Genomic DNA, 18,567 nt, shown 5'->3' on the forward strand with positions numbered 1-18,567 from the left:
TGCACCGGCGGTGGTAACGCGGAGCGATGGTGCATTTTGGAGCTTTGCAGCGTGCAGATGTCGCATGAGGGCAATGCGCCTTTTTTGTCTTTTTTCCTTCTCCTCCTTTTTTCTTCTCCTCACTGAAAGGCAAGCTCTAACCTTCACCATGCTTTAACCTTGGACGCAGAGGGGAATATTAATACTTTATTCTCATCGATTATTCATTGTGGGAGCCCCGCTGAGAGGGGAAACAAAGCATTCCAATGTTGAATTTGATCTTTAATTCATGCACGGGGTGTCGTCGGGCGGTCATCTTTGTTTACAGAAAGAGTTCATCATCGCGGAGAGGCATGTGAGAGAGCTAATGCCTATTAAAGGGGGTTCACAAATCGATTTGATATCCAATTAGCCGGGCAGCAATATGCCAGCTTTGGATTTAGTCCTCTAAAGGTTTTGTGGAATAATCAACAGGTTGAAAGTCAAGGTTTTTTTTTTTTTCCTCCTTCTCCTGTGTGCCGGTACCGCATATCCAACTGAAGGGATGCGTCTCTCTGTTCCCATCTTCCTTCTGTTGTGGGTTAAAGCCCTGACATTGAAGAACCTCAGTTATTCTGTCCCAGAGGAGCAAGGACCCGGCACTGTCATAGGTAATATCGCGAAAGACGGCGGATATGGGACCCTGGAGAGAGGGAAAAAATCCAACTTTAGAGTGCTGGAGAATTCCGCACCGCACCTGGTGGATGTCGACCCGGAGAGTGGACTTATTTTCACCAAACAAAGGATTGACAGGGAGACCTTATGCAGGCGGAACCCAAAGTGCCAGCTCTCCATGGAGGTGTTTGCCAACGACAAGGAAATATGCATGATCAAGATCGACATCCAGGACATCAATGACAACTCACCCAGTTTCCCCTCAGATCACGTTAATATCGACATCTCGGAGAACGCGGCAGCGGGCACGCGCTTTCCCCTGACTATCGCACATGACTCGGACACCGGGGAGAACGGGATCAAGACTTACCAGGTCACCAGAGATGATTACAATACATTCTCGCTGGATTTAAAAGTGAGAGGCGACGGGACTATTTATCCGGAGCTGGTGGTTCAGAGACCTCTGGATAGGGAAGACCAGAGCCATCACACCCTCCTGCTCACTGCCATAGATGGGGGGGAGTATCCCAGATCGGGCTCCATGCAAATCAATGTCAGGGTGACTGATTCGAATGACAACAGCCCCATTTTTGAGAAATCCTCCTATGTGCTGGAACTGCCGGAGAATTCCCCGCCCGGAAAAGTACTCATAGATCTGAACGCCACCGACCATGACGAGGGGAGCAACGGACAGGTGGTTTACTCCTTCACTGGATACGCTTCTGAGCGAATACAAGATTTGTTCTCCATTGATCCCAGTACTGGAGTCATCAAGGTCCAGGGGGAAATTGACTACGAGGAGAATCCCATCATAGAATTTGACGTGCAGGCCAAGGATCTTGGGCCCAACCCCATACCGGGCCATGCAAAAATTAGTGTCAAAGTGCTTGACAAAAATGACAACTCGCCAATAATCAGTTTTGTTTCTGTGCGGCAGGGTGCCATCAGCGAGGCGGCACCCTCCGAATCTGTCATCGCGCTTGTCAGAGTGACGGATAAAGATTCCGGCCGAAACGGTCAGCTCCAATGCCGCGTGCTTGGAAATGTTCCGTTCCGACTACAGGAGAACAATGACAATTTTTACACGCTGCTCACCGACAGACCTTTGGATCGGGAGACCAAGGACGAATATAACGTCACCATCGTGGCCCGAGACAACGGCCTCCCTTCTTTGAACTACACCAAGTCTTTCACTGTGAAAATCCTGGATGAGAACGACAACGCACCGCGCTTTACAAAAGTCGTTTATGTGCTACAGGTGCCTGAGAACAACATTCCGGGTGAGTATCTGGGCTCCGTGCTGGCCCACGACCCGGACGTAGGCCGCAACGGCACCGTAACCTACTCCATTTTGCCGTCACATATCGGCGAAGTGTCCGTCTACACGTACGTTTCTGTTAACCCCACCAATGGAGCCATATACGCATCACGCTCCTTCAACTATGAGCAAACAAAATCATTCGAGTTCAAAGTTCAGGCTAAAGATGGCGGCTCCCCTCACATGGAGAGCACTTCCACCGTCAGGGTCAACATCCTTGACGTGAATGACAATCTGCCGGTGATCATTCTACCGCTCCTTCAGAACGACACGGCGGAAATCCCAGTGCCTCGCAACGTGGGCATCGGCTACCTCGTGGCCACCGTAAAAGCGGTGGACCACGATCACGGAGAGAGCGGACACCTGACATACGAGATCACGGAGGGGAATGAGGACCACCTGTTTGACATGGACCCGATCGGCGGCGAAGTTCGGACCACCCACGCCCTGTGGGAAGAAGTCTCGCCAGTGGTTGAGCTGGTGGTTAGGGTCACCGATCACGGCAAGCCGCCTTTATCCGCTGTGGCTAAGCTGGTCATCAAGGCCAACACGGAAGCGGCAGCAGGTGGCGGGGGCTCTGGCGTGAGCGGCGAGCAGCAGCACTGGGACGTATCCCTGCCCCTCATCGTTACCCTCTGCATTATCTCTGTCATGCTCCTCGCCGTCATGACCGCCATCGCCGTCAAGTCCAAGCATCAAGATAAAGAGAGCGGGAATTATAACTGCCGCATGCCTGAGTACTCCAATCCTCCGGTGGGGAAGGGCAAAAAGAAGCGGATCAACAAGAGTGACATCATGCTGGTGCAGAGTGAGATGGAGGAGAGAGATTCGGCCAGCCGGATGAATGTGGTGAGCAGCCCCTCGCTCATTACTTCGCCTATATGCTTCGACTACCAGAGCCCCCTGCCGCTCACGCTGCCCAGGTCGGAGGTCATGTACCTGAAGACTACCCCCAACAGCTTGACGGTACCCAGGGCGGGTTGCCACTCCAGTTTTGCCGGACTGAGCACAGACACTCCAGCAAACAGGATGTCAGTGATACAGGTAAAGACACCGTATGCTTATCTGCGTTCTCCGCTTAGCTGTAGAACTCCGGGAAACAATCTGACATCATTATTGCTTCCGCTGGCTTAAGGCAAACACTTTGCAAATGAAGCATGATATGACAACTTGGTTTTGTTGGCATTTTACTAATAAGGTTAATGTTTTATCCACATTTGCTCTCTTGCAAAGTGCTACGCCTGCAGGCCACGTAATGAGGAAGCGTTCGCTCTCCCTCTCTCTCATTCCGTGCGGGGAAGGCAAACAGTGCGAGTCTTGAACAAGGCCGCCGTGACCCCCAGCGGATCCCGGGCTGCGGAAAGAAAACAAAACCCAGCCTGAGATGTTGGAGCGGACAGGTGTTTGAGCAGCTTGTCCGATCGCATTACCCGACCGGTGTGCGCCAGACAGTGAGATGCACACGGCGTAACCCCGACAATCGCATTTTTTTCATCCCAAATATGGGTCAGATCCACCGAGCCTGATCCAAAGTTGGCACGAGGCGGCCCTATATGACAGGCTAGCCCGAGCCTTGCCAGCTAACATGCTAATTGGCCAGCGCGAGCTTGTTGCGCTGCCTGGAATTGTGTGTCCGTACATGATGTAAATATCTGGGTCAGTCTCACATTTGGAGATGCTAGCACAGATGACAAGGCCTGGCGCTGTCACCAGTCGCTGTGCTACGTGGGTGTGATCAACACAAACACATTATTCTCAAGATGAAGGGAAAAGGGCACTAATGAAAGTGCAAATTCTTTCCTTTCTACGCCTTGCCAAAGCGGCACATATGGTCACCGCGGCGCTGTGTTCTAATCATGTCCTCATCCCTGCCAGGTGATAACAATAAACCTCAAATTCATTTTCTACCAAGATCATGCAAAAAAAAAAAATGGGACCGGACCCAAAACGCAGACGTAGCATTGTGTTGTAAAGTGTGACAGCTGACACTCACTTTTCCTGTCCTCTGGCGTTGAAAACAATGTGTCTACCCAACAAGTGTTCACACAGCAAACGCTAGAGCTGACTTCAGTCATTGAACAACTTGATGGGAGGATGCCGTATCAGTGTGCGAAAGTGCACACAGTTGCTGTAATATCCCGCTTCACTGGGTTCTGTGTAAAAAGCAAAAGCAGCTTAATGTCAAATTTTCTGTTATGGCTCTGGTTGCAGGCTTTCTTATAACTGGCTTAAAATTGATATCGCCATGTGCTACTGTAGATGTCTTTACCATGACACAGTACTTGCAGAGTAGAAATGGCATCTGTAAAGCTGAAGGTTACAGGAATCTTTAAAGAGATAGTGCTGCTGTAGAAACAGCCAATGCAGATTTCAAAACGGACAAGTGTTCTAACCTTCAATATCTAACACTCGTAAAACTAACTCATAATAAGACACAGCAATCACATCATCTACATCTTGGAGGAAAATCTTGCCCAACGCGATACGATTTCTTAGTAATTGGCGAAACTAACACAAAGGAATGAAACACGTTAAATAATTGAGTTGCCCAGAACTTTACACTATAAATGTCAGTTGTAATTGAAGGAGACAAAACTTACAGAAATTAATAAAAGAAAGAAACTACTTGAGAAGCTCATATAAATGTCAGATAAAACGTTGGTCCAGGATAGCCTTGCTTTATGACTGTTCCGATATAAGAGATTTCAAGTTTACAAATGGCGCGCAATGACAGAGTTTGTGCAGCGGTAGAAGAACGCTGCCACACAAAAGAGTTTTTTTTTTTTTTTTTCATTTTCATTTTGAATGTTTTATATTCAAAACCTAGAAATGTCTTTTGAAGAACTATTACTGTAAAGTCTGTAAAGTTTCTACTGCATTAGTGCTATACTGGAGTACGTTACGATTTTCGTAATATGCTAATAACGTAACTTATGTTTTATGACATCCACATCGTCTCCCCACCACAAACAGTGACGTCATAGCTGGCACCAGAGTCTGGAGCTGGGCAAATTTACTTGGACAAAAGGTTATTTGAAAACAATCCACTACAAATTAAAGTTTCAGGAGTAAGATGGCTGATCACATAAAATGTACACTCGGTTAACAAACTTGTTTTAGTTAAGATATGAATCTGTCATTACCAACAGGAAATGACAAGTTTTTTAAATCACTTAAATCACTTCTGGACCGTTTGAGCGAGTCGCGGAATTCCAACGGATTCAGAAAGCAACGAATCGGAGCTTTGCATTGATATGCAGTAACTGGTTTTCAGAGCTGTGTTACGTCATAGAGGCAGGAGACAGGAAATGACGCATGTTTTTCAAATAACTCCACAACCGTTTGCACTAGCAACATAAATGAAAAACAGAGAAGTGGGGCTTTGCATACACCACTATACAAAATCAGTTGAGGATTCAAATCTTTTTTTTTGTTGTGTTTATTATTGCACTGTTTTAACCAGTTATAACCTATGGCATTGACAAATAGTTACCAGACTTCGAAACTTCAAATATTCCTGGAAAAAGAGGCAAAAATTGGCAAAATGGCGTATTCTCTTGCACATTTATTGACAGAATGGACTGTTATAATAGTATCTAAAGCACAGGTGTCAATCTCAAGGCCTGGGAACCGTCCCTCCACATCATTTTATGTGGCCCTCGAAATGCTGATTTGACTTCAAGTTTCTGGCTAAAATACCAAACTTTCAAGTTGTCTTCAACCTTTAGAAGTTTTTGGGAGAAAAAAAAAACAACAACCAATTTTTGGTTCCCAATCTACCTTTTGAACAGTATTCACTGGCCACTGAATTCAAAACTGGCAAAAGCGTGTGACGAACTTGCAAATTTTATTTGATTTCCCGGTCATTCCCGCCTTCTGACAATCTATAACGACAATGTGACCCACAATAAAAACGAGTTTGACGCCCCTGATCTAAAGGTTTTAAACAGCACAAGAAAAAGCAGGCCTGTGTTCCATCTGAAATGTACCCACACATGCACTTGTCTTCTGTTTAATAAACTATATTTTCCAGTATTTGGGCAATAACAACAACCTTTCCAGAATCAAAAGTTTGTGCTTTCAGTCCCTTGTTTGTAAAAAGGACTAACCAATGCATCGTAGGGCTGAAACGCTGCCGATACTACCTCAAAAGCTGTTTAGCGACGTTTACACAGAACAGCGACCCGGAAAAAAAGGCAACTAAATCCCGGCTTGAACAGGCTGTTTTCAAAGAGGCTTCACAGATCATTTCAATCCACGCCTGTGTCTAATGTCATCAGTGAACAGTGTGACGCTCTTTTGTTTTTTTTTGAATAAAAACACAATTTTCATTGTCATTTCCAGACGGAAAACTTCCCCTCCGAGCCCAATTACGCTGGCAGCAGGCAGCCGTTTGTTCAAAGGTAAGAGCTCACATGCAGACACTTCCTGACCGCGTCTTCTGAGCTCCTTCATCCCGGTATCAAGCCCGCCTGGCTATCAAACGGCAGTGCTCACACAGTGAGAATGGCAAGTTATATGTACGACCCCCCCCCCGCCACTCCTCCTCTGTCTTTTCCTGCCGCAGTTCTACATTTAAGGATGCAGAACGAGCGAGCCTCCGAGACAGTGGCCATGGTGATAGTGACCAAGCCGATAGTGACCAGGATACTAATCGAGGCTCCCAGTGTGACACATCTGCCAGGGAGGCCCTCAAGATGAAAGCCACATCAGTTAATGGGCAGCCTTTCGAGCAGGGTGAGTGGACTCTTCCCGACGTCGTCAAGATGCCTCGGCGCTCTCCTGCGCCGCAAGGTTGTTTATATTTTATGCGCGGAGACTCGGCAGGCCTTTAAATGCGGCGCCGCATGCCGTCGGGCACCGCCGACGTAGTCAAACGTTTAACGTGTAGGTGCTGGATCGGCGGGGTTTTGTTTTTGTTTTTTTTGAAGGGGGGTGGTGAGATGAGTGATCTTGAGTCATTCGAGTACCTCGTTTTTTTCCGCCTCGGGTACACGTTTATTTAGTGTACACCGTTGGGAAAAAGTCAGGCTAACCGCAGCAACAAGCGTTCTTGCTACGCATGACGGTAACACGTCGCCATTGGTGACAAGGCCAACTTAAAATAAATAAATAAACCTTACTTTTACAAATGACCTAAAGACACGAAATTCTTTGTACACTTTTATATTGAAGCTAGTAGTGAAGACAACCACACTACATTGTTCACAAATTAAGTTCAATTTCTAATTATGGTGATTTAGGATGCGTTTAAAAATGATAATGATGACATATTATATGGTGGCTGCAGCACTAGCAACAAAAAGAAGCTGGAGATGCAAGCAGTGTTAGCGGCTAGCGGCGTTTGACTGCCCAATATAGGCTGCTAGAGAGGTCAGATTCATTTTCAAATGCTGTTTAACAGACGTGAATGAGTCATTGGAAAAAATTGCCGTTCTTACTGATCACTTTTGAACAAATCAGGTTTACCCAAACGGGCTGTTTTAGCTAGTAAATAAATAAATAAAAATGCTACTGTGGTTCTGACGTCACTTCAGTTGATAAAGCAAATTTTTGGAAACGTTTTTAGAGCATAAACTAGTTTAAATTTACGTCAAAAAATAAGCAATTGCCTAAAGGTTTGACTTAATTAATAACTCCTTAATATTAATAATAATTTTTTAAGTCCACACATTCAGTCCCAGGTACTTTGTATTTTTTCTAAGTGCTGGATGAACGGAGGGTCGAAGAATGTCTGGTACTTAATGAGGTGATTAAGTAATACTTAAAGTAATTAACTACTTCAGTAAAATTATTTTTAGTAAAATACATAGCAATACGGATGAAAATCCGAAGCAATAGATTACTTTAGGTAATTAGGAGGTAATTGATCACTTTAGGTACAAAATTGTTAACTCGTATGAAAATAATCCCACATTTTTAAGCAAAATATGGAACGTTTTGAATAGAAACATAAAGTACCAGCAATTGACTGTCTGGACTATTAAAAAAAAAAAAAAAAAAGTAAAAATTTTTTGAGGTGGGAATGTGTTTTACGCGCAGACATATGTATATTTTCCATTTGTATCGGTATAGGTGATTTTTCAATAGAATATTCAGCAGGATATCCAGACAGCAAAACATTCGACAGCCGAAGCTCTATTTGAGATTGCGGCGGCTGCCGGCTTTACATGGCAGGCGCCTTGAGCTGGTGTCGCAGAGTGCCAGGTAAAAGGCAGCTTTAAAGGGGATACTTTGAAAGGATAAAAGGGTCCGACGCGCGAAGGTGGAACGTTCAAACATCCCGCGTCTGATTTAGGCATCAAACAAACTCATATGCATGGCAAAGTGTACGACCGCCTGCGTCTCTTTTGATCAGGCCTCCATTTGAACGCGCTTCACGCATGCCTTGACTTAACATGACAGCGTGACAGACGCTCACAGGTATTTGCGGCAGCTGCGCTTCCACCTTTTCGCCCCTGAAAGTTATTATTGGTGGGGTTCGCAACTAAAAATAGGAATATTAAAGTTTAATTATGACAGAAATGACTGCCAAGAGTGCAATCGCCGATGATTGCCAAGCTGCCGCGACCCGGCCGACCTGCTGGAGATTGATATATTTAGCGGGAGTGGAGACAAACAGCAAATATGAGAGCCGGCCTCGCAGGTGAGATAAAGGCTAACGGCGGGCTTGAGCGAGGAGGCGATGGCTTTCATTTGCCGGTACGAGCCTTGGAGGAGAACGGCCCTGGTCATCGGCTCCCTATGCGCTACTTTCCACACCATTTACATTGCTATGAACTGCCTGTACGTGGCGGGCTCGGGAGGGCGCGGACAGAAACACTCTGCTGGCTGCCAGAGGGAGAGGAAAAAAAGAGCGGGAGATTGCGAACCCCTCCCTCCCTCCCTTGCGTGTGCGCGCGCTGTGGGGATATATGGCGGACCGCACTTGTCTCCGTAGGAGGTGTAAATTCAATCACAATTTTTGCAGCACATTTCTTAAATGTGATTCGCCGCCGAGTTCTAAGGCCAATCATACGGAGAGATATTGAAAGAGATGTCTTGCGCTTTGGCGCCCGACGAATATTTACATGCGCCGCGGCGTCGCTCGAGGAATTTCACGTATACGGCTGTATACGTAAGATAAGGGCAAGTCAAAGAGGCGGCGCGTTGCGTTTATTAACGGAGGGTTGTGATCGCGCATCTCCTTTTGGCGAGTTGAAAAGGTAAAGCTTGATCAGATTATAAGATGTAAGCGCAAGAATTCACATAGGCGGTACAGCTCAGCTTCATTTGTCGAAACGTAAGACGATTATCGTAATTTCCCTGATACAAGACACGCCTTTTTTCAGGAAAATGAAGACCAATAGTATGGTTTCGTCCTAGAAACGGTAAATGAAAAAAAAACGTTTTTGGGGATTCGACAGACAGCATTCGTGGAAGATTGATCAGTCGGCCACGTAAGACGAGTTTTGACGCAAAGATGTGCATTTTTGTATCGGCCGCGTCCTTACTTACGATCACTACAGTAATCGGAGGAGCTTGGGGGCGGACATCAGTTGGCTGTTAGCAGCCAGTGCCTGTTGCGGCTAACAGCAGCTCGTGTTAGCTGAGGTTGTTACGGCATTATTTTGAATAAAAGAAGTGAGCAGACTGAACCAACATCCGAGTCCATTACTGTTCACACACCGGAGTATTACTAAAACGGAGAGAATCATGTAAAAATGATAACGTCTCCATCTGATTCAATTAAGTGCACCGGTAGCAGAACACCAAAACATATTCAATTCAGGCATATACACACGTAATCATAAACTTTGTGGAACACCGATGGTGCGTAAATTCAGGTACCGTAACTGTGGCAAAAAATAACTTGAGCCTTGTCGAAGCAAGTGTCTCTGCCAAGTTTCTCTTTGTAAATTCTTAATATTTGTGTGTGTTCATATGTTCACATGTTGGGCATTTCCCACGTTATAAGCAGTTACTCTGGGCCAGTGTAATGTTGAATTTTCCTTTTGCTCGCGATGCAGCTTGAGTTCATGTTGCCATAAATAACCGAAGCTGTGCCCCATCCCTGTTCCACCAAGTTTATGATTGGGTGCACATGCCGAAAAGACCGCAATTATAAACGAGTCAAATAGAATACCTTTCCGTGTTCTCTGCCATGGAAGGAGATGTAATAACATTTACTTGATTCCCTTTCTTTTAGTCATATTCAGACGTTGGTTCAGTGTGCTACCTTCTTTTTTTGAAAATAATGCCGTATCAACCTCAGCTAACACTGAGCACTGGCTGCTAGCAGCCAACAGACGTCCGCCCTCTTGCTCATACTGTTACGGTAATCATTGTAAATAAGAATACGGCCGATATAAAAATGCACATCTGTTCATCAAAACTTTGCTTATGTGGCAGACTGATCAATCTTTCTTGAATGGTGTCAAATAAAAAAAATATATATATAATCCTTAAATTACCATTTATAGGACCCAACTTTACATTTGGCCTTCATTTGTGTGAAAAAATGTGTCACTTATATTTGAGGAATTATGGTAGTTAATAACGATCATAAACTTGTCTTGTAAACCATCCAGCAGCTTTTACAAAACCTCAATTTCATGATTTAGCTCATTTTCAGATCTTAAAAGAAAATGTAACCCAATTACTTCGATTTATTGCCTAGCCCAAGTTGAAGGGAGCCACATGATGATCTCATTCACAGCTACTTTAAACAAATCATAGATGCAAAGACAGCTAAAAATGTTTAGTTTTTTTCACACGTGAACTGAGATACAAAACCACTATTTTCGTCTATTACCGCTCCTCCTTAAAATAAAAAAAATGAGGTTGATTTTTTTCTTCTTTTTTTTTTTTCGCTCGAGCACAAAAAGCTCGCGGGTTAAGTAGTATTGCTTTTATATCTTTACCTTTGCCGAGCCTCCAGTCTCCTGGCTGCTTTGATACAGGTAATATATGCACCTATGAAGCTCCCACTATCATGCACCCTGAATATTTATTCCCTCTCACAGACGCCAGATGCAGTGTGGGTATGTTGCTAGGCGTTTTCTCATTCTCTTTAGAACGGGCGTCCAAACATTCTTTGTTTCCCGGCGTTCTATTTGCCATTACCCAATCGGATTGGAAAGATTTCCATCCTTATTTCATGTGAATTGTTTGTTGTTCGCATTTTTTCTTCCTTTATTCAGAGATAAACTAAAAATGAGTAAAGAAGCCAATGGCGGGAACAACAGATGAAAGCTTCATCCTGACCTTCCTCGTCTTCTTTTAATCAAATATGTCATAAATCCGAGCTGTGATTTATGTCCCCTAAGGCGGTTGATTATTTATTAATGCGCTGCGTGCTCATAAAATAAAATAACATCATTAATTTAGGAGGGATTAAATATAAACATGTCTTCTCTTTTGTTGGCCAAAAAAGATTTTATGTTGACACAATGACTTACACGGGGCGATGTGGAAGAGAACAATGGCAATACCTCTGTGTGATTTCCTGGGGCTTCCAAGCACGCACATCTCTTCATCAGTAACATGGGCGAGCTTCTCTTCGCCGCTGATGGCTGCCATGGAAATAAGCGCAGCATCTTCCTGTCTCGCTTATCGTTCTGCTCTCATGTATCGAGAAAAAAGAAGGAGAAAAAAAACGAATAAGATAATCATCCCATCGCCGTGGAAGAGAAATGGAGAAACAAAAGGCACAGCGGCATAATCAGGCCAGTGCGGATGCTTCAAAGCCAAGCACTCAAATATCTACAAGTATGGGTTTGCCAAATCAAAGCTGTGTTTTAGTCCGTGCTTTTGATGTAAAATGCATTTTGAACTCACATGTGTATTTTCTCTTGATCTCGGTCACATAATATGTAATATGGCAGGTGGTGCTGGTGGGGGGGGGAATCAAAGGATGGTCATTTTGGTTTCAATGGAGCTGCGGGATAGTTTTGTCGCGGAAAAGGGAGGGGAAAAAAATGCAAATTGGGTCTCTTACAATTTGCCGCCAAGGCGAAAAAATAAGATTAGTAACCAAAGAGTTAGTATTAAATTCGAACCTTTGTTGAACACGCCGTTGGAAGCAGTTTCCCACTAACCAAAAAAAAAACAAACAAAAAAAACCCCTATATTTTTGCACCGGTTTTCATGTCAGCTTTTATCATATCCCTGCACATTTTGTTTATTGAAAACCGTAAACTGTTTATAAATTTGAGAGTATTTTTTTCATCTGTTATCGTAATAATTAGCTTCTAATTATAACTAACCGTAGTTATATAATTATATTTAATTAGCTTTTCGGCATTCCAGGGTGCACTCCACCTATAGCTTTTACTAACCAGTGCCTTAACCATTGTTATAAAAACAGATTCAGATTCATTTTATTGTCACTTAGATACGCTCAAGTGCATACATGTGAAAAACATTTTGCTAAGAACCTCCAAAAAATACACATTTAAAAAAAAAAGATAAAAAGATAAAGATTAAAGGCAAATGGCGCCATGAGGAAAGCGACGTGCTGAGAGCTCCGTAATTAAACATGTAACAAAACATATAAAACGTTTTTAAATCTGTATTAGTGATGGTGGGATTTGATTTTCAAATTAAGAACAAATCAATTGGATGTTTAAGGACTTTTTGTTGGATGTTTAAGGATGTTTAAGGAATTTAGTAAATCCTGTACAAAACATTATATGTCTTTATGTCATTAAAATTTTATACAGAAGTGCATTGCCATTAATGGAGCAGTTAATGATGGAATTTTTCGGCAGGTGAGACAGAAATAAAACAGATGATATACATGAGACATCATTCAGACTTGCTGAATTAAATTGAGAGTAGTGGCTCATAGATACCGCTACAAATCATTTAAGCCTTGTGTGGTATTTTTGCCAATCAAAGGCATTTGACTACAAAGGGAAAGCATCGAAAAAAGTCACTAGGGAGCAGAAATTTCACCCATATGGTGACAACGGCCATTTAGTTATCCACTACAAGGACTGTGCCTTCATTTTGTTGAAATACTGTGAGAATGATGCGGAGGAAAATGACCCCAAAATATTGAATATCATTGACAAAAAAGAACATTGAAAAACACTGAATTGAATGAAAACAAATGCTTTTGAAAATAGACCAACGGATACAGGGATAAATGAATGGCCATCATTCGACCTCCAGCACTCCAGCATTTGCTTTGTGCGGCAGAAAAAGTGCAAAATGAACATTAATAATGGTTTAGACCAAACTAAAAAAAAAAAGGGACAAATATTTGGCTGTCGGATAATTCTTTTTGAAACCATGTTCGCCTTTGATGTGGGTGCAGCCAGGGAGCAGCAACTTTGTTGTGCGGGGCAATAATTAACTACCTGACATGTGTGCTTTTAATGAGAATTGGGAAGAAACAAGCAAGAAAACAAAAGCACTTTGAGGCTCGGAGTTCTGAAAGAAGAGAAAAATAACTGAGGTGATAATTAAAGCAATTGCAGACTATCTGCTGGTCGTTGCGAGCTGGGGGCTGACGCTTGCAAGATTCCCACATTTAAATCAAAGTGATGTATGACGCCACAAGCGAGCGTGATGTGGCTTTTTGTCAAGCACATTGACTCAGACATGTTTGGCTCATTTCCACGTCAACTGCGGAAGACTATAAAGGTCATAAATGCTCAATACTAAGAGAAAGTGAGTCAAGGTTTTCCTTCCTTACACGCTAATGCATTGGGAGTGTTTGCACATTCTACTAGGAGTAAAAGCATTACGTTAGAATGATCAAATGTGTTTTTTTTCTTTTATGGAAAAAATGCAGAAAAGGGAATATCAGGCTGAACAAAAAGTAAATAAGTAACAGTACTTTTTTACAAACTTAAATATTTTCTGAATAAACTGAGTAGTTTCTCTGCTAGGTGTACTTGACAACCCCCCCCCCCCCCCCCCCCAACTCTTTTAGTGCCATGGACGAGAATTCTCGTCTTTTAAAATAGTAATGAAAATGATAAATAATATAATTCTCATCAAACCCATTTTTTTTTAAATGGAGGGTAGCTGACAACCTTGACTAATGCTAATTGAGCACTGCAGCGCTAACTGTGACCATTGGATGGCAGTGTTTCCACACTTAACAAAGCTATTACCTACATGCAATTTAAAGTAAGGAAGGGAAAACATTCTTTCATATGATACCACCCATATTAAATAAACATCGCAAACAATATTCAGTTGGCCTTGAAAGATGATTGAAAATGTATAGCATACCAGTCGTCAACAGGCTTCCTTTTCTGATAATGTTTGGCACTGAAAGAGAAAAAAAATGAAAAAGACAGGTTTTGTACTCAGGCCACATCCTTTGTCGAAAAAAGAGGGAGAACTTGGCGCCATCTTGTGACATATTATTGCCAAATAACTACAGTGAAATAAGCTAATTCATTCACTGCCTTTGACGACTATAGACGTAAAACATCTATGTCTGCTTGGCTGGCAGTGAAAAGGTTAACGTAAATTCACCCATTCACTGCCATTGACAGCTATACGTAGATGTCAAATATCAATTTCAACTGGGCTGGCAGTAAATAATTGAAAATTCCCAGATGAAAATCATATTAGTGTTGTTTCCAAAACACACTTTGAGACCAACTCACTTTTGTATTCTCGGGTTTCAAAAACCAGTCAAGGCGTTAATAGGCAAACTGGCACCTTTTTCTTTCACACAGTAGGTGCCTACTTTTAATTCTAACACAAAGTTACCTAGAAAAAAAAAAACATTTCTAATTAGTGAGTACTTATACATTGTGATTTCAACTGTTAACGAGCTTCCCAACCAATCAGGAAGGAGAAGGCACTTCCACACTCTGGGGACGAGCCACAGCAAAAATAATGTTAACATGGTAACACCGAAGCTGGGATTCTTTTAACAGAGTGTGTTTGTAGTGAAAACATAAAAAAAAAAAGGCGCACTACCTTGTGGTGCGATTTTAGTTTACACGTTTTATTGAGCCGCGTGGAGAATTCCAGCTATAACTCATTTTCACAAGAAAGTCAAGTATGGCACAAACGACAACTTCAGTAATTCAAGTATCTCGGTTAGAAAAAAAAGAAACATGTTTGCGGCGGGTTTCTCGCATTGGATGCTCACTTATTAAGTGTACACGTGAAGAAAAATATGTCAAGCTAATCGCAGCAACAATTGTTAATGATCTGCATGAAGGCAACGGGGATCCCAATTTCCAAATAAATAAATGTCAGCCTACAATATATGGTCTTCTGTATGGATAATTTTCTTTCTTTCCATACATCCATCATCTTGACCGCTTATTCTCACAAAGGTCACGAGAGTGCTGGAGCCTATCCCAGCTGTCTTTGGCCAGTAGGCGGGGCAAACCCGGAACTTGTTACCAGCCAATCGCATGCGCACATTGACAAACAACAATTTAAACACACAGCCACAACTAAGTTCAATTTACTCTGTCTAATACCTGCAATTCATGTTTTTGAAATATTACGTCAAACCAAAGAAACCGGACAAAACCCACACAGGCACCGGGAGAACATGCAAACTCCACACAGCAAGATCAGAGCCGAAAGAGAACTTACGACCTCTGCACAGTAAGGTGGACATGCTAACCAGTCTTCCACTGCGCCGCCTCTAATTCCACAAAAAAAAAAAACATTTATTGTACGTTTTTATCTGCTTATCAATAGATTTTCAATAGTATTTCTATAAACCAAAATACTCAATACCTGCAGGTCACCTGCATGACATCACGCTAAAAAATAATCATGTCACATTGGTGACTGCCCATCCCCTGGTAGATCATAGGTTAATTGCTGAAAAATTAGCGGGTGTCAAACTCAAGGTCAGGGGGCCAAATCCGGCCCGCCACATCATTTTAGGTGGTCTGCCAAATCCTACCTAACTATGACTTCATGTTTCTGACTAAAAAAACTTTAAATTTTGCAAGTTGTCTTCAACTTCAAACAGTTTTTTTTTTTTTTTTTTTTTTTAGGAATACCAAGCATTTTTTGTTAACAATTGCATTTTCGAACAGTTTTTGGTGGCCTCTTATTTCAAAATTACCGTATTTTTCCCATCATAAACCGTGATGATTTGATCCCTGCGGCTTATCTGCGTTTTTTTTCTTTCTTTTTTTTCCACGGGTCAAGCAAATGTGTGTCTCTGTTTATGAACTAGAACTGAAAATATGTCAATCAATGGCAGTGCTCAAAAAGTGTTTTAAAAATAGATTATTAAAAATATTTTTAAAAAGTCTAAATTGAATAAATTGGATAAAAGTTTGTGACGTGTAAATTTGATGGACAGTATAAATGTATTACGGCAAATGTATAAATGTATTAATCGTTTATGTTATAAACGTATTTATATATTTATGATTTTAGAAATGAATTATGTGCAATGTATTTATATGTTCACTAAAATAAGCTATCAATTAAAGAACGGGAGGCAGAAGTGGATGCTATCGATGTATTGATTTCAAATTTAAACTGCTATTTAACTTTGCAGTATTCTGTTGGCGATATATTTAAAAAATCCATCCATTTTCTATAAATATGTTGGGACTAAACATGCGGGCATGTTCAGTCTGTTAAAGAGAGGATGTTGCTGTTGGCGGACAAATTATGAATCCATAAATATGTAAGAACTTTCATATACCTTGTATGCCTTATACCTTATATATATATATATATATATATATATATATATATATATATATATATATATATATATATATATATATATATATATATATATATATATATATATATATATATATCTTCTTTCTTTTTGCATTTTCTTTCTTCTATCTTTTTGCATAAATATATGGTTATGACCTGCGGCTTATAGTCCAGTGCGGCTTAACTGTGTCATTTTTGTTGTTGTTGTTGTTGCTCAATTTCTGCTGCTGCGGCTTATATAGCGGTGCGGTTTATAGTCCTGAAAATACAGGGTTAGGGTTAGGTTAGGGTTAAGGTTAGGTAGGTATGAGACATTCACAGTACAATTTGGCCCACAGCTAAAATGTGCTTGACACCCCTAGTCTAGACCGATCAAAAGCCGACATGCCGGAAATTCCTCGCCTGAGTGTCGGGAGCTGCCAATAAATTCTCGTATCCCACCGTACTCCGCACGTCCAATCAGACTTGAAATCAACCCCCCGTTCAATGAGCGAGCTTAAAACAGTCTCTGTTCAGACCGAATTCAAGCAGCAAAAGGACAGCTGTGCTATTTTCAAAGCCGGGACCGGATTTCAAAGGTTCGCAACACCTGTTTGGATAGAAACCAACGTCCAAAAGTCTTTAGTGGAGACGAGATCTTATAAGCGGCCCCCGAGGCTGGAGAACTCGCCGTGTTTGGATGTCCCTGGACCGACAGCTAACTCGTACACTCCTGAAAGCGAGCTCAGTACTCCGAGCCGCTTTCTTCCCACATCTCCTGTCGCGTTTGTGGATTCTTTTGTGTTTGTTTGAGCTTCCCCGGCCGGCAAACCGGAGGTTGTAAGTTTTCCCTCTGAACAAAGGGGAAACTCAAACGGAGGTCCCTGTTTCATTCATTATCGTTCGAGTGCCTCATTCATATTTTGAGGAGCGCCTTTGTGAGTAAATGACATAATTCCCGGCAATTAATTGATCATTACGGCCACATTAAAGCAGGCGGGCGAGCAGCAGGAGGAATAACTTTGCGCTTTTCACTCGGAATGGGCCGCTTCGTTTTTACGTTATGAACCGAAAAAAAAAGACAACTGTTATGGAAGGCTCGTTTTGCGCAGGCATTTGTAACGCGTTGCCTCAAACCACTAATACTTATTGCGGCGGCGTCAAATAAATGTTGATTGCGGCGTAATTGCCGCAATAACAAGTGGCTTGTTCCCGTGTGCTTATTCGCTTTGCCATCCAGTCATGTGAGAGCAACGCGCACTGAAAAACGACATCAATTTCCAATGTTAGATTAGATCAGTGTGCTCTTTACATCCAGACGCATAAGCGTTCATTCATTATTCATTCGTTATCTATAGAGTTGGCGCCTGGACTTTCAGTCTGAGTCTTTGCGGATATGTCGTCGGTCAATCACGCGGCTGACATATCGGGACCGACAACAAGTCACACTTGAGCCTGCAGGCAAAATGCAATCGCCAATTAACCTGACATGTTTTGGGCTCTGAAGAGGAGTCACATGCACACACTCAGAGGCGACACTTGGATAGAAGAGAGAAAAAAAAGCAATATTCACCATTAAATATGAAATTCATGCCGCGAGTTGATCTGTTTTGAAGGTAATTGTTTTTCACTTACTGCTAATTTGCACCAATAACTATTCGGCTACTGAATTAAATAATTGTTTTTCCCCAGCATTTCATGTTTCCACGCATGCAAATGAGGTCATTTAGAGGCAAGGACGGGTCATTATATACGACACGTCTAATAAGGAGTGAAATGAAAAATGGCCAGGAAATGCAAATAAGGAGCTGATTATGATGCAATAAACTCTTAAGGGAAAAAAAGGTTATGCTAATGGTTGTGCCATGAATGGTAATGCCAAACTTCAATTTGTCCTTGACTCTCATTTTGGGGGAATTTAAATTGACACAAATTTCTTAAATCTTCCATTTGAGAAGGGCGTAAAGTGGCAT

At 42.2% G+C, this 18,567-nt stretch overlaps 1 protein-coding gene across 1 annotated transcript in view; it reads left to right on the plus strand.

Moving 5' to 3' along the window:
* The first annotated feature begins 348 nt into the window (after window positions 1-348).
* Window positions 349-18,567, plus strand: part of LOC148423802 (protocadherin-17-like) — a 24,480-nt gene continuing 6,261 nt past the window's right edge. The window contains exons 1-3 of the mRNA XM_088416117.1: window positions 349-2,995; window positions 6,296-6,354; window positions 6,519-6,688. Coding sequence (XP_088272243.1) covers window positions 524-2,995; window positions 6,296-6,354; window positions 6,519-6,688 — 2,701 coding nt within the window. The 5' untranslated portion in view covers window positions 349-523. The remainder of the gene's footprint in view (window positions 2,996-6,295; window positions 6,355-6,518; window positions 6,689-18,567) is intronic.

This window comes from Hippichthys cyanospilos, chromosome 5 (genome assembly GCF_059441005.1).
Source record: "Hippichthys cyanospilos isolate Australia breed blue-spotted pipefish chromosome 5, RoL_Hcya_1.0, whole genome shotgun sequence".
NCBI classification, from domain to species: domain Eukaryota; kingdom Metazoa; phylum Chordata; class Actinopteri; order Syngnathiformes; family Syngnathidae; genus Hippichthys; species Hippichthys cyanospilos.